Source organism: Strigops habroptila, chromosome Z, assembly GCF_004027225.2.
Source record: "Strigops habroptila isolate Jane chromosome Z, bStrHab1.2.pri, whole genome shotgun sequence".
Classification (NCBI taxonomy): Eukaryota; Metazoa; Chordata; class Aves; order Psittaciformes; family Psittacidae; genus Strigops; species Strigops habroptila.
In genome coordinates, this window is record NC_044302.2 from 10,862,958 (window position 1) to 10,879,662 (window position 16,705).

At 39.1% G+C, this 16,705-nt stretch overlaps 1 protein-coding gene across 2 annotated transcripts in view; it reads left to right on the forward strand.

Moving 5' to 3' along the window:
- Positions 1-16,456, forward strand: part of CDH5 (cadherin 5) — a 31,260-nt gene extending 14,804 nt beyond the window's left edge. For both annotated transcript variants that reach the window (XM_030471390.1, XM_030471391.1), the window contains exons 2-12: positions 2,268-2,469; positions 5,608-5,896; positions 5,986-6,102; positions 6,872-7,036; positions 7,457-7,644; positions 9,395-9,648; positions 10,226-10,368; positions 11,015-11,139; positions 12,411-12,519; positions 12,811-13,056; positions 13,870-16,456. In XM_030471390.1, coding sequence (XP_030327250.1) covers positions 2,281-2,469; positions 5,608-5,896; positions 5,986-6,102; positions 6,872-7,036; positions 7,457-7,644; positions 9,395-9,648; positions 10,226-10,368; positions 11,015-11,139; positions 12,411-12,519; positions 12,811-13,056; positions 13,870-14,363 — 2,319 coding nt within the window. In that variant the 5' untranslated portion in view covers positions 2,268-2,280 and the 3' untranslated portion in view covers positions 14,364-16,456. The remainder of the gene's footprint in view (positions 1-2,267; positions 2,470-5,607; positions 5,897-5,985; positions 6,103-6,871; positions 7,037-7,456; positions 7,645-9,394; positions 9,649-10,225; positions 10,369-11,014; positions 11,140-12,410; positions 12,520-12,810; positions 13,057-13,869) is intronic.
- The last annotated feature ends 249 nt before the right edge of the window (positions 16,457-16,705 follow it).

Consider the following 16,705-nt stretch of genomic DNA (forward strand, 5'->3'; position numbering starts at 1 on the left):
AGGTCCCTTCCAACCCAAGACAGGCTGTGATTCTACATATTTAGAAAGATTCAGTCTAGCACTTTCTGTATTAGTGGCCAGGCTGTCAAACAAGGCCTGAACTGTGAAACACATACAGACCACCTACTTCAAGGGAGAGTTTGTGCTTGCTGCATGAATCCTCAGGAATAATCAGGATATTATCACAGTCCCTGAGCTCCTATACAGATAATTGTATACCTACTATGAATTTGAGACTTCCATTTCCTACAAGCAGTGCTCTGTATGAGAACACCGAAGGTCACAGAGTTGCAGTTACTAGTAATCACTATCAGCAACAGGGAGAGAAGTACCCTAAGGCATTTGGCAGGGCATGTCAGGCTCTGAATAGAGCATTAGTCAACAGAGAGGCAAATACCAGGAAAATATTACTAGGAAGACTAAAATTTCTCTTTCTGAAGTAGATTTCTACCAAGACCACTATGCTTTAAAGAAGACTTGACTATTTAAGTTAAAAATGCTTTCTGCAAGGATGTTTGTAAATGTGAAATGAAACTGAAGTGGGCAGTCTTGTCCTCAAGTTTTCCCAATTAGTCTCTTCACTACAGCAGTAGAGGACATCTCCACTGCACCAGAGCAGCTAGAGAAAATTACTTTGCAAACACTACAGTCTGTTTTTTTCCAAAACTACAGCCTGTACTAGTTGTCATTAACCAACTGGTTTCCTTTGGTTATCATGTTTTGTAATCTTAAGATTAAAAGGCAGACTCCTGCCTTCACAACAGAATCACATCAATACCTTCCAGTGTCCAGGTGTAAAGTGTTCATGTATACAAATATAACATAGCAAAACAACTAAACTTTACTCATTTTTCTAAAAATATTTAGAGCCAAAGTAAGTGCATAGAATACAAAAAGCTAGCTAAATCAAAAAGTTTCATATGAGTCCATAAAACTGTATAAAACACAGCTCAGCTATTAAAAAGCAACTTCAAAGCCACCTTATTTGGTCACTTCCTACATAACCACAAAGAACAAGGAATGTTCCTCAGTTTATGTACAACAACGCAGAAGAGAAACAAAAACAGGAAAGCAAAATTTCATGGTGGATAAGATCATTTTACTGACAATGAAGCTGCGACATGGGATAAAGTTCATTGCCTGGTTACCAAAGAGTAATTTTGGAAATCTCAGCATCTTCCTCCTGAAAATATTAATTTAATCTTGCATCTAGCAACCTGTGTGATGTCAACATCCCTATCACAATTAACAGTTTTATTTTTGATGTGCATGCTGACAGCTCCTAAAAGGTAATGGAAAGTCATTTATGTGTAATTTAAAGTCTGATTGAGTGTTGAAGTTCCCTTACAGTCCTTTATATGGGAAGGGGAAATTTAGTAAGAAAATTAACCAGCTTCTCTACATTAAAATAATATCGCAAACATTGTTTGTAAATGTTGTAACTTCTCAATCTGACATGAAAGTCAGGCCTGAATTTTGCTAATATTAACAGATGATGCAAAAATATGGTTTCGCCTGAGAATAATTTCACAAATTATCATTTTGTAGATGGTAAAACCTGAGAATAGGGGATAAAGGAACGTCATACATGTCTTCAAATGTTTCAAAAGACAAGGAATTGAATCAATAAATGAGTTTCTTGAGAAAGATAATTTCCTACATTGTATTTGGAAGTGATTGAAAATTTCACAGGAATCATTTTTTCCACCTAAAAAACCCTATATTTTATTCTAAATCAATATTTTCCATATGAAGGTATTGACTACAACACATTTTGTATCAGGGCAAGTCAAAACATCATATTTGGGTTTGTCAAGCTGGAACATTTAATTTCAAGTTCTGTTAACAGAAACTTTGACCTGGGTCAGCTTCCATTAGTGCTGCTTCCAAGGCCTGCTCTCTGCATGAGCTGTACTCTGCAGCCAAGCTCTGCTTTCTGCAATACAACAGCTGATCTTCACTGCTGAATCTCCTCTTCAGATGAACAATGGTAGCTCAGCTGGATGCTGGCTTTCAAAGCTTGCACATTTTTTATCTCATTAAAATATCTTTGTTGGGTTTTACAGTTGTTGTCTAGTTAAAAATGTTTCATGGAAGGAAGAAGCCCGATATTTCAAATTTTGATGTTAAGGCAGATGAAAAGTAATACAGAAAGTAATTGAATATTCCTATAGAAGAACAGTCCATTTGCACTTCTAAATGTGCTCTAATTGATCCAATTATATGTTGTTATTTATGTAGTTTTCATATTTTATATACCTTTCTAGGCAACAGAAAAAGATGAACCACATTATCCTACATTTCTCATTGCTCATGGCTTCAGCGTTTGCTGATGAAGAAAGCCAGAAAACAACCCAAAACTTTTCTTCAAACAGTGCCAGTCATAAACGACTGAAGAGAGACTGGATATGGAACCAAATGCATATCAAAGAAGAGATTGATACACCTTTACCGCACCACGTTGGCAAGGTAAATAGCAGTCTGCAAGCAATGAAGGATTAGAAATGCAGACAGCAAATGAGTATCCAGAAAAGTATAACTTGTTCACAGTCTAGGCAGTATAGAAGAGGGGAAAAACAAAAAAAGGAAATAAAAATGGGACTTACTAGCAACATACTAACATGTTAATCTTAAGAATGTGGATACAGAGTAAATCAAGAATAATGTCAAAGGGAATCTAATTCTTTTGAAGAACACAAATTTTAGAGAGTGGAAGTGTGGAGCATCCACAGTGCAGGAACAACTGCACTGCATGCACGTGCACCCTTAGGAAGGAAGTCTGGCAGCTGATGTATGTCGATATTTTTCTGGCAGCTCAAGATTCTTTCAAAAACGTAGGAGATCAGCTAATAAAAATATACACATTGAAACCCATACAGTTTATGTCTCCCAGCTTAGACACAAAACAACAGTGCCATGTTTAAGATTGCTGCTGCACAATCAAAAATTTGTTGCACAAAGTGAAATAAAATAATTTTTAAGAATAATAACAAGCTCTGACCTGCCTGCAAACTCATTTCCTTCAGGGCAGCACTCATAAAATCCTGTGATTAACTGCATACCACCCAGACAAAGTTCTTCCAATCTAGTCTTTCAAACTTGAACTACTTTGACACTTTTCAGATAAATGCAGTTGTAGGTTTTCCTCCCATGTACAACAATCAGCATCTGTCAAGGCAGTCTCAGCAAAATGAAACAGACCTTTCTGGATCAGCACTGCTCACTGGCAGACAGCACGACAGAGAATGGAGAGAGGCCATAGGGTACCCTCAGCTAACACAAGGTATCTCTGTTTCATTTCAGACCAATTCAGTAGCAGATTGAGGAGAACATTTCTGTTCCTGGAGCTGTCCTAAATAAGAGTAATTCACTTTGTACTGTGCTGTGTGGTCTTTCAACAGTGAAATGCTTCTGATTACTTCTGCAATGGCTGTGTTCAGTGCATTGCATTTGCAGGATTGAACACCTGATAAATCCTTTAAAAAAGGCCACAGCAGCAGCATGGCAGAACTGAGTGACAGCAGCAGGAATATGCTGATACGTTTTGATTCTGTCTTTTATGACCTTAGATGCTTTCCTTTGTATGTGCATCCTTAGCTTTAGAAAAGGCAATCTTGGAAGTCTATACCTGTTACACAGAATAAGTAAATAAAAATTGACAAAGCGGGCAGTGTGTGCTCGCAGCCCAGAAAGTCAACCATATACTGCACTGCATCAAAAGGAGCATGACCAGCAGGTCAAAGGAGGTGATCCTGCCCCTCTACTCTGCTCTTGTGACACCCCACTTGGAGTACTGTGTGCAGTTCTGGTGTCCGCAACATAAGAAGGACATGGATCTGTTGGAGCAACTCCAGAGGAGGCCACGGGGATGATCAGAGGCTGGAGCACCTCCCGTATGAAAATAGGCTGAGAAAGTTGGGGCTGTTCAGCCCGGAGAAGAGAAGCTGCGTAGAGACCTCAGAGCAGCCTTCCAGTATCTGAAGAGGGCCTACAAGGATGCTGGAGAAGGACTGTTCATCGGGGACTGTAATGATAGGACAAGGGGTGATGGGTTTAAACTTAAAGAGGGAAAGTTCAGGTTTGATATAAGGAAGAAGTTCTTTACTGTGAGGGTGGTGAGGCACTGGCACAGCTTGCCCAAAGAAGTGGTAAATGGTCCATCCCTGGCAGTGTTCAAGGCCAGGCTGGACAGAGCCTTGGGCAACTGTGTGAGGTCTAGTGTGAGGCGTCCCTGCCCATGGCCAGGGGGGTTGGAACTAGATGATCTTAAGGTGCTTTCCAAACCTAACTATTCTATGATTCTATGATTCTATACCATCTTTGAGACAAGGGTGAGGTTTTCTTATGTTACATCTCCAGAGTTTAAATTGTTCTTCAGCAGCCCCAGCAGCCACAAACATGAGTAAGTATGTGGAACGAGGGAAGAAATTTTAATGATGCACTTCAAAATAGAAAACACAAACGAAAGAATGTTCAACAGTAAATGACAACTGCAGGATACATGAAATCCTGAATACGAAGCAGCTGCAAATGATGAGAACATCAGTAACAAAAGACTAGAAATTCTTGGTCAAACCCAGCAATTATTGATGAATAGCTTGCTAAAAAAAGAATGCTAATGTACTGCATGGAAAATTGTGGTTTAAACCTTCCATCAGTGTCCTTAGCTGGCTGAAAATACATAGAAAAGGAAGAATCATCAGATTACCTGTAGATTAAATAATGTGCAAAACCATTGGATTAAATTACACTTTTAACCTGATTAATGTTTGTTCCTTTTACCCCATCCCTCTTTCATTACATATAATCTTAAATTTTAAAATCCTTCAGGTGGAAATTTAATCCTACAGCCACAGCATGAGCCTAAAGACTAACTAGAAAAAAATTGCATGTGACTAAACATAAGAAAGCTGTCAGCTACGGCAGGAGTTCTGCTAAATGCTAAGTAATAGAGATAATGCTGAATAATATCAATAGCTCTGAATATAGATTAGCTTCTGTAATTCTGTGAAATCTAAGAAAAATCTCTTCTAAATTCGAAAAGTTACTTGCCAACAAGAGTAGCTCAAGCTGAATGTGGAGGCACACGTTATTTCAGACATGAGGTTAATGACTTGTATGTGTTAGCTGCATGAACAATTTATATCTTTAGGAAATATGAGATATGATCTGGAAAAAAAAAAAATGCTGCTTGATATATAAGCAAGCAAGTTTCAGTCTGGATGCAAGTTTCATCTTACAACCCTACAGGCTGCCCAGTGAAGCTGTGGCTGCCCCATCCCTGGCTGTGTTCAAGGCCAGGCTGGACAGGGCCTTGAGCAACCTGGTCTAAACAGAGGTGTCCCTGCCGGTGGCAGGGGGCTAGAACTGAATGATCTTAAGGTCTTTTCCACCCCAAACCATTCTATGATTCTATTATTGTATGGCTATAGCTGCTCTGGTGCTGTTTGTTCAGTAATAACTCCAGCTGACATCAGTCTCAATGGCTATTCCGTTTCCAAAGTGAGTCTGAAGAAGTCATGATCATGTGTATCTTCTGATAGAAACTGTGTTGCATCTGGATGCCAAAGTCCACTTTTACCTCTTTGAATCATACTTTCCTTCTAGATCACGTCAAGTGTAAGGCACAACAACGCCAAGTATATCATTGAAGGTGAATACGCCAACACCATTTTTAAAGTGGAAGAAACCAGTGGTGATGTATATGCATTTGAGAGGCTAGACAGAGAAAAGAAAGCAGAGTATGAGCTGACAGCTCTCATTATTGACAGAAGAACCAACCAGTCACTGGAAACCCCATCCAAATTCATTATCAAGGTTTATGATATTAATGACAATGTCCCTGTGTTTGTACAAAAAGTATTCAATGGATCTGTGCCAGAAATGTCACCAGTAGGTATGTTCTCCCATCACTCATTTCCATTCATGTCTCTGGCTAAAAAGCAGAATTTATACTAAATATGCTCTTTGAAAACCCTTTTCTAGGAACCTCGGTCACCAAAGTGACAGCTGTAGATGCTGATGACCCAACAGTTACAGGTCATGCCACAGTTACCTACCAAGTCATTAAAGGAGATGAATACTTCACAGTTGATGACTCTGGTAGGTCAGATACATAAATGTCCTCATGCTTTATCCTTACCTTACACTTAGAATAAAGTGCAGTTTTAAGCCTTTTTGATTCTGGACAAGGGGAATAATAACTCAAAAATATAATTTTAACCATAATTTAGAAAGATTTTTCATTCACATTCATACAATACCACTGCCTGCCTCTGGAAATGAACTAGTAAAGTCGGGATATCGGGTGTTGTGACCTAAATGAGAAGATAAAATGTTATTTTTTTCTAACTGATGAAAAGATTGACTAGGAGCTAATTGAAGTTCCTGTTTTCACAGTTCAGCATAGATATCATTTTTTTTACCAAACAGGAAAAGGGAATACATAAATTCTGAGGCAGTATTCAGTGATCAGTAACTCAATCCTCTGCCTTCCTACACTTTCTTCTTAAATTTCATCCAGTTTTAAAAATATTGCCAGTATCACTTGTAACCATACTAATCCTGTGGAGCAAGTAACTTGGACAAAGTGGTGCTGAGATGATCTCTCTAGATGCTGTAGTGACCAAGTTTAGACACTGTTAGACTGCTTCTAAGCAGCAAAAATCAGTTTAAAGGAAGGTATTGTGCAAAATCCCCAAATATTCCATCATGTAGAAAGATTTCTAACATTTCTAGCCTTGGAAAATTACTACTGTAAAAATGCTACTTAGAGTTGAACGTGTGGCATAAGGCAAAAATTTGTTGTCAGGATTAAGACATATTGGACATGCTGCAAAATCTAATCATATTCGATGTTATTTTTTCAAAGGTGTGATTTCTACAACGAGGGCTGATTTAGACAGAGAGACTCAATCAACATATGAAATTATTGTTAAAGCAAAAGATGGTCCAGGGTCTTCTGGGGATTCCAGCACAGCCACAGTCATTATCACTTTAACTGACATTAATGACAACTTCCCTGTATTCAAACACCGTAAGTATAACCCAAGTGCTGCATCATTTGGAAACCAAGGGTTGACATAACTATAACAAATTTATGTTTAATTCACCACAATTCCACTTTTCTTAAGAGTGGACAAAAGAATCTTACATGTTCAGAAGGTCTTCTGTATTTCAGCCCTAGCTATACATTTCCTGGGTGACGCGCACCTAGAGGAGGGAATAAAAATTAGTATTAACTTCATCACTTTGTACAAGATGACAATTTTGACAACTTTGAGAATCAATTATACTTTCTTTAAAAAAATACATCAAAGTGCTTTCTCCAGAGATACACTATGCTGATTTCCCAAGGAAACATTTTTATGTATGTTTATAAACTAAGAACAATTTTTAACTAAGTTCTAACTCCTATGTACACACTTTATGTCTTTTTTGTTGTGCTTTTTAACAGCATCATTTCACTTTAAAGTTCCTGAGAACATTTCAATAGGAGGAGAAGTTGGCAGAGTCAAAGTAGAAGATGTTGATGAACCACAACACAGAAATACGAAATACAGTTTTGTCAGAGGAGACTACAGGGACACCTTTGAAATCGTAGCAAATCCATTCACAAATGAAGGAATCATTAGGCCAAAGAAGGTACTTTTCCTATAACAAAGATTTTTTTTATTTTTTTTTTTTTCCATGTGTGACAAGAGTTTGATACGGTTTGGGACTATTAGCAGGAAAAAAATGGAAATGCGTGGAAGCCAGCATGAAATACATTTATCCTGAAAACCCTGTTCTGCAGGCTCTGTGAGAAGGAGACCTCTTGATTTCCACTGCCAGTCCCCGGAAAATCTAGAATTACTGCAGAGTGCAATGGGGACTATGTCAGATATTCAGGTTATGCACTTCAGGCTCCTCCCAAACTTCAGATACTCTGTTCTATCTAACTGACTCTTCAGATCTGACTCAGTGATTTTAAGAGCTGAATCAACTGATCAACTCAAAGAATCTTTCCCTTCTGCAGCCCAAGTGAAACCAAAGTAGAAAATGTGAACAAGTCCACCCAACCACTTCTAAATGTGCTCTTTACAGGTCGGCACTTGCTCCAGCCTAAGCCACAGCTGCCTTACCTTCCTCAGGGTGATTTCAGAGCTTCCTCACTAATTCCTTATAACTGTTTGAGACAGCCCAGACTCTCCAAAGCCTTTATTATGATTTGTTCTTTGTTTTTTACTTCTCAGACCCACTTCATTTGTACCAAGGGATGGACATTCCTGCATTATGCAGAGCATTGGCTAGCAACAGTTCATTGATTTCAGTGACTTACAGTAAAAAAAAAAAAAAAAAAAGGAGGGTGGGAGGGTGTAATCCTCAGATTGACGGGAATGTGGTTTTCACTTCCAAATGTCGCTGTTAAGACTAGAAATGTCATTAAGAGGATAAAGCTTTAAGGAGAAAAGTACCAAGTATTCCAAGACCAGCAGTGAGGTCTCTACAGCTGTGGCCACACTGGGTGCAAACACCTTTCCTTCCCCAAATGCAGCCCTTTTCCTGGTCTGCCCAAGACCTGAGGAATGCATTGCTGGCAACATCTGCCCAGAGGAGGAGGGACAGAAGACCCCACACATACACACACTGGGTAATTTGGAATTGGCTCATCTTTCAACGAGCAGTGGGCAAAGTTCACCCCGCTGTTTTGTAACATGTTTTTGGACATGAACATTTTAAATATGCAGCCATGTGAGATAAGATTTCAACTGTTCAATAAACAGTTGCAGCAGACTTCCATTGGCAACGTCTACTTGAACAGAAAAACAAGAGTCACCACAATTAATTCCTGTGTATTTCACGATGCTTCTGTAATCTCAGGCGATAGCGCAAAAGGACCCAAACTTTGAAATGGGTGATGGTTTGGGCATTTCTCACTGCCCTAGCTCCTGGCCTTCCTTCTATTGTGTGATCCCCTTCCTAATCTCAGTCAACGGGAAAACCAGGGAAGTGGATGTCATTTATCACCAAATGTCCCAGTTATCAGTCAGAGCAGCTATGAAGTCTGCCTTGAATAGCAGCCAAGAAGAGGTGAACCTGGTCCCCAACCTTTGAGAAAAAGAACCTAAAGTTTTGGTAGATACAGAATTATAAAAAGAAAATTATTTAAACCAAGAAATACTTGTTGAACTTAGAATACTGAATGAATCTCTTCAAAATGAGAAGTTGCTCAAGCTGCACTATGAAAAAGAAGTTCAGTTTGGGAATACTCTGGCACTCCCAAGAGACTAGCTAAGATGCAATTTGGTAATATTTCTAAACATGAATTAGGGCACACAGCTTAAATTTACTAATGCAAAGTTTATTTCGACATCTCCAAAGGCAAAACATCTGTGTTGGGTTTTTTTTCTAGCCCCTGGACTTCGAAAAAGTAGCAGAATACAGGTTTGACATTGAAGCAACTGATCCCACAGTTGATCTTCGCTATTTTAAAGCCGGCGGTTCTAGGAGCATTTCAACAGTCACCATTGAAGTCACTGATGTTGATGAGCCTCCTGTCTTCACTAAACTGCCATATGAATTTAAAGTAAGGGAAAATGATGCAGAAGTAAGAACACTTGGTTCAGTGTGGGCACACGACCCCGACGCAGCTAAACGGAAAATCAGGTAACATGACCCCAAGCTTTAGCAATTCTATTTTAAAGTGGAGAATTAATTAATGATTAATTAATGATTCCAAGAATTTGACACAGAACTGAGACATTGGCCCTATTTTTCAGAACTTGCATGCCAATTTGATTATTCCAGCACTGCACCCATGGATATACATGGTAACCAACAAACACAAACATAAATTACATTCACCCACATAATTACCACACAAACTTACTGATAAAACATTTGCCCAAAAAAAACCACTTATGGTAAAATGCATAATCCTGGATATCTTTACATGGTTATAATTTATGGTTACATTTTGTCTTGTAACTCTCTCAAGCGCATGCTCTGAAAAGAAAACAGACTTCTGAAACAGCAAAAGACAATAATCGGGAAGCTTTTCCAACAGATGTGTTTTGCTCTCATAGCTTGTGTAATTCTAGGGAAATATTCTCAAACTGCCTGGTCAAGATATTAACATAATTTGTCACACAAGAATTCTCTGACCTTCCATGACGAATAGCTTAAGTGAAACACAGTATTATCACCCTTACATTGACATTATCCCTTTTTACACAAAAAACAGATTTATCCGACGAAGAGCTAGTCCTAATGGGGACTATATCAGGGTATCTGATACTGGAATTATTCAACTTCCCAAGCCCCTGGACAGAGAATTCAGTTCCTCATACAACATCACTGTTGCAGCTCAAGAAATCCTTGAAGATGGTAAGTGCTACCCACTTCTCTATTGGGCAGAAATCAGTGTACAGCTTTACAGCAGGACTGCAACTTATCAAAAAAGGAGAGCCGCAACCTGACAGCCTGTTTCCACTAAGCTGCAAATGAAAGGGATGCTTGCAGGGTTTGTACAATAATCTGCCAAATCAGATGAGTACCTACAAATGCCCAGGAGCATCTCTGCACAGGTATCCCCATGTAGCTTCCTCGGGTTCAGGAAGCTGGTCAGGCCAGGGGCCAGGAATGCATTGCATTTAGGGGAGACCAGCCTTTTCTAGAGGGTGAAAGGTATTTAATAATATAGACACAGCCTGTTCTGTGCCCATTGCATTAGTGTCAGAGAACGATGCTGGATCCCATAGCCACACACTGTGAAGAATCAGAAAGTCACAAGAAATTGTCATTTTCTTCCTCACAGATGTTTGACAATTTAGTCTGATAGGAGATTTTTTAGGAAAATATCTTAATCTGTCAAAGGAAAAGTTCAAGTGAATGATAGAGCTAGAAACAATCCATATTTGTCATGCATGAGGCAAAGAGGTGGACACAAACAGCGGAAAGGAGGAGGGAGACCTAGACAGCACTGAGATTCCAGACATCTCAGAGACCTGTACTACTGTTGTTGTCATTTCAGGCCGTCTTTCTGACAGAGAATCACATGCCCAAGTTCACGTGATAGTTACTGATGAAAATGATAATGCTCCAGAACTTGTTTATCCTGAGGAACCCAGAGTGTGTGAAAATGCTGCACCAGGAAAGGTGAGACAGGAGGGAGAGTTTTTCTCTTAAACCTGAATAACCTATTTGCAAGCTCAAGCAAACGACATCTTTTAATAAAAGCTAGTCTCAGTTTTCATACCCAAGCACCTGATCATTTCACTGATTTCCAAAACATCGATGGCCAGAAATGTCTCTTCAGGACTTTACACTGTTGGAATACTGACTTTTGTCTGCTTACAGACATGGGCTGCACAGTTCCTCTCCCTCCAGGCACTTAAGTATGTACGTGCATCAGCAACTGAACTACGAAGCACAGCCAAGCCTTGCAAATCAAAAAGTAGCAATTCAGTTTTATCACACAAATGCTCATACGTGAGTCAGAGAATGAAAACATTTCAAAATACTAAAAGGAACATTGCTGAATAGATCATATTCGTAGTATTCATCAAAGTGCAAGTACCTGCAGGCACAGACTGTTACTATTTGTGGGTTCAGATGTTTGGCCTCAGACACAAGTATTTAGCTCATACATTTTGGGTTCAAACTTAAACAGGGGAAGTTCAGGTTAGATATAAGGAGGAAGTTTTTTACTGTGAGGGTGGTGAGGCACTGGCATGGGTTGCCCAAAAAGTGGTAAATGCTCCATCCCTGGCAGTGTTCAAGGCTAGGTTGGACAGAGCCTTGGGCAATATGGTCTAGGGTGAGGCATCCCTGCCCATGGCAGGGGGTTGGAACTAGATGATCTTAAGGTTCTTTCCAACCGTAACTATTCTATGATTCTATTCTATTTGAGGTTTGTTTAATTAAGAGACTTTGTCACAGGCTGGACTTTCTGATGCAGTGCGTTAGAGCACATGAGGTAGTATTTCACCTTTAATCTTTTTTTAAATCTCTTTGGGACATAATAATACAATTTTTTTATATTTTATACAACTAATCTACCCCAGAGGTTTTAAAAAACAAACATGACATTGCAGAGTGACAGCCTCTATGACATTCTATGAAGGAGTTGTACTTGAACACTAGAAGACATCCATGTTGGGTTGCTCTAAGACACCGTATGTCTTAGAGCGTAAGACATTTTTATGCTTTAATTTGTTTCCCACCTGTGAAAGAAGGGGTGAGACTGCTCTTTTTGAAGACCTACAAGGAAATTACTTGCCTTAAAAAAGTTTGAAGGGTACCATCACAAGATAGATACCTTTGTGCTGCCCTTTACTGAAGGATTATACAGGATACATAGCCCAGCTCTAACTTAAATCACTGGGAACAATGTATACTGAAAATTATTCTCTCTTCCATCTTTGCAGGTAGTCATCAGGATTTCAGCTACTGACAAGGATGAAATACCACCTAGAGGGTTCTTCAAATACTCCCTGGCCACAGAAGATAGCAACTTCTCCTTGGTTGAGAACTACGGTAGCGTATCCCTGCAAAGTATTTTCTCAGCTAGTCAAAGTGAGACACTAGGACACAGGAAAGAAAAGCTGTAGTAACGACCTATGGCTGGTCTAGCTGAGCTAAGTAACTATTTATTTTTAAAGGCTTAACTTATTGGGAAGAAAATCCTGCTGCTTGTTGCCACCCAAGTTTTACTGGGTTCCCCAAAGGCTGTCTCTGTCTAAGGGGAAGATGCACCAACTGACTGATAATCTATAAGGAAAATCTGGTGGAGATTATCACTTAATTAAATGTCCTTCCTTCTTCCAGATAACACAGCTAATATCACTGTCAAATATGGACAGTTTAATCGGGAGCTTGCCAAAATCCACTACCTGCCTATCATCATCTCAGACAACGGTGATCCTGAGATGAGCAGCACAAATACACTCGTGATCAGTGTCTGCAAGTGTAATGAAAAAGGCAACTTCACATTTTGTGAGGAAAGAGCTAAACAAGTTGGAGTTAGTATACAAGCACTGGTGGCAATTTTTATCTGTATCTTCACAATCATTGGTAAGTATTTGGCTTTTGTAGTGTTCTCTGACTTAAAATGTGGGGATTGTTTTGTTCTTTCTTAGCTGAGATCTACAAAAGCTTCATGGCTATGAAATGGTCATGAAGGCAGAAATACTGTAACTATTTGATTCATCTCACTTGCTCTTGGCCTGTTAGATTAGTTTCAGTTACAAAGCTGCTCATTCTATTGGAAAGGCTGAGTACTGGAAAGGTTGTTGCACATATGCATAGTATACTTGATTTATTGTCACCATGCTCGCATGCAGCTATAAAACAGGAAATTTGTGCTGGGGCAATAACAACAGGATTCCTGTTTCCAAAGGCTAAACTAGTGTGGAAACCCTTTAAATGGTACAGTGAGCACATATATATATATAAATTAATCTGTAATAAATCAGCTGATCAGTACCTATTTGCTGTATTTGGAACCTGTCAGAGAAGGAGCAACATTTTTTCTTGCTTGAGAAGAGGCCTCCTCTGTAATTACCACATAAGTAGCATTTGACACCTGGCACTGAAAGATTACCAGTTCGAGGCAGTAGCTGATTCAATGAATTCGTGACACTATGCATCTGTACTTGTAATTCCAGCTCAAGAGTCATTTGTACAGTTCCTGTACAGACTGAACTGCTTTGAGATGATACAAGTCCTACAATTAAACAGTATTTTAAGCTATTTTTTTAATATTATGTATTAAAACAAAATCATACTGGAAAAAAACCCAACACTTCAGACTGTATTACGAATCTTAAATGTAATTGATTTCCTTACTTCCCTATTTACACATGCTCATCTAAGTTTTCTTTGCAGTAATCGCGTTGCTAATTCTTCTAAGAAAGAGACACAAGAAGGATTTGAGTGGTCTTGGGAGGAATGTGGCAGAGATTCACGAGCAGCTCGTCACTTATGATGAAGAAGGTGGCGGTGAAATGGATACCACCAGCTATGATGTGTCTGTACTCAACTCTGTCCGCAAGAATGGTGCAAAGCCAGAAGCAGTTCCCTCTCCATATGCACAAGTCCAAAAGCCTCCTGGAAATGTAACTTCTGGTGCCGGAGAAATGGAAATGATGATTGAGGTTAAGAAGGACGAAGCTGACAACGACAGGGATTTGCTGCCATACGACACCCTTCACATTTATGGCTACGAAGGTGCTGAGTCCATTGCAGAATCTCTCAGTTCTTTGGAATCCAGCTCCTCAGACTCAGATATTGATTACGACTTTCTAAATGACTGGGGACCCAGGTTTAAAATGTTAGCTGAGCTCTATGGATCAGAACCAAATGAAGATTTTGTGTATTAAGTTCAAATTAGCCATGAATTTTCTCCCTCCCACTGCAGATAGACATCAAGAGGCTGCCAATGGACAAAGAAGAACTCACAGCTGTTCATCCAAGCTGTACTAGAATTTCAAAAGACATGAAGAAACAAAAACTGACAGCTCTAGGGTTAAAAAGAAACACACAGATCATGTATATTGACTTCCCCCAGCACTGCCATCCTTGCTAACATGCAGTTCTTTCCCAAAAATTGCTGCTCGAGGACCTGCTCGAGTCTTCTAGGACACAACTCCTCTCCCTAACCAGAGAGACCACTCCTTAAAAGATGGTTTTATCCCCAGTTTCTCCTTCATTCCTCTCCTCCTGTACAGTTTTCATCAACCAACATTCAAGGTCACCATCCGCTGTGACAGAGAGGTCCAGTGGCATTGGGAAGGAACGTTTTGAATGTCCTCCTGCACCTCCATCCGGCTGGTTTGCCTGAGCCTCCTGTAACATCTTTATTGATGTTTCATGCTTATGCTTACCCAGCAGAGGAGAGGAGGAACATATGGCCCATCACTTAATATTAGAAATTATTCCATCACTTTCAAAGAGAGGCATGATTTTCATTCTTTCCAATATATTAATTATTCTTGCTTTTGTAGTCTTCTACTACATACATGAGTTTCTAAATTAGACAGGGTTTTTAGATGCACAATCTGGTTTCATCTGTCATTTTTAAACAGCCTGATGATGATTTCAGGCACCTTTCTGGCATGCTAGAATTTGCTCTAGCTAGCAGCAAAATTGTTTTTTCTTACTGTAAATAGGATCTCAGTGTTACTCAATGAAACATACCCTGCAGGGCAGGAAATGTGGAGATCAGGGGAATGCTCAGAGTCCAATACTGTAAATCTCCCTAGATGGAAACATAGGTCTCTCTAGATCTCTAAACAGGTTGAATAAGTTTTTATTCAACATTATTAAAGCAATTGTATTTTTTCAGGGACAAACAAATGAAGGGCCTCATTACTGTGAAACTGTTTGGGGTTTTTTCTAAGCAGGTACTGTAAAATGGGGATTTTCCACCTAGGAATATATTGTAGACTTCCAAACCAGAATGCTACACACACACATTTGTCTGCATAAGAACCACAAATGCATGTAAGGTTTTGGAGCTGCAGCTACTATGTCCCTGGTAAGTGTGTGTTTAGTTTCTCACCTGATGAAGAGCCACAGAACGAACAGAATAAAACTTCCCATGCAGGAAGTTACCCAGTCAAACACAGTTTGTACAAAGCGGGTCTCTTAGGACAATGGCCTATCTCTGGCTTCCAGCAATGCAGATTCCTGTTGCCTTCAACAGAGCAGAGCCCTACCACACAGACTCTCAATTTTGCAGAATGTGTGCTGGAGCTATATGTATTCGTTTAGTTGATTTGATTATTTAAATTTGGTAGCTAACCAAATAACACTAATCTTTTTTTTTTTTTCCCTAAACCAGTATAGTGGAACCTCACAGTTTTGCTTTTCACTTATTCGTGTCACCTTTAATTTCCACTCCGTTCCTGCAAGATGCTTTCTTGGCAGGAAATCACAGTGCACGATAATATGGCTTCACATCAGTCCTCACTACTCTAAGAAGCTGTCCAATACAGTACTCAGCTGGACACTAATGCCTACTATCATCAATAATGTAATCACTCAAATTTTCAAATATGAATTAAAGAAAAACTAACTAGAATTCTGTCCATCAGACAAATCAGCTTTGGATCACATCCTTCATAAAAGAAGTATATTTGAGGGTGGCAGCCTTGGTTTTATTTTTAATGTGTTCATTCTCTTCTGTTTTGCTTAATTCAGCCAACAGTGTATGCTACTGAGGTTCCACATGGTAATTTATTATAAAGAGTGCTAACTAATAATACTTACACAAATTAAGGTTTTCATCAGTAACTAAGGTATTGGCTATCAACAGATAAAGTTAGTTATGAAATTATTTAGTGCATTAAGTACTTTGGTATGCATCATCCAGATAGTATTACCTGTAATTGCTATTTTTAAGCCTGTTTTATAAAGCTTTTTTTAAAACACTGTATCAATTTCCTTTGTATAAAGATGTTTGCACTGGATAGTTTCTTTTTATATTCCTGTACTGTATTTTTTTTTTTTTTTTTTTTTACTACATAAAAGCCAATCTCAAGTTTGGATTTTGTCTGCATTAATGAGTTTCACACCAAATATAACACCAGGCTTTGTACCACAGTGAACCCACTGGTATCTATGCTCTAAGTGAACTCAGACTAGACATCCAGTCATCAAAGGACTTGCTGTAGAAGTATTCTCCACTCTTAGGATATCTGTCTGTAAAGCTCCCAGGGCA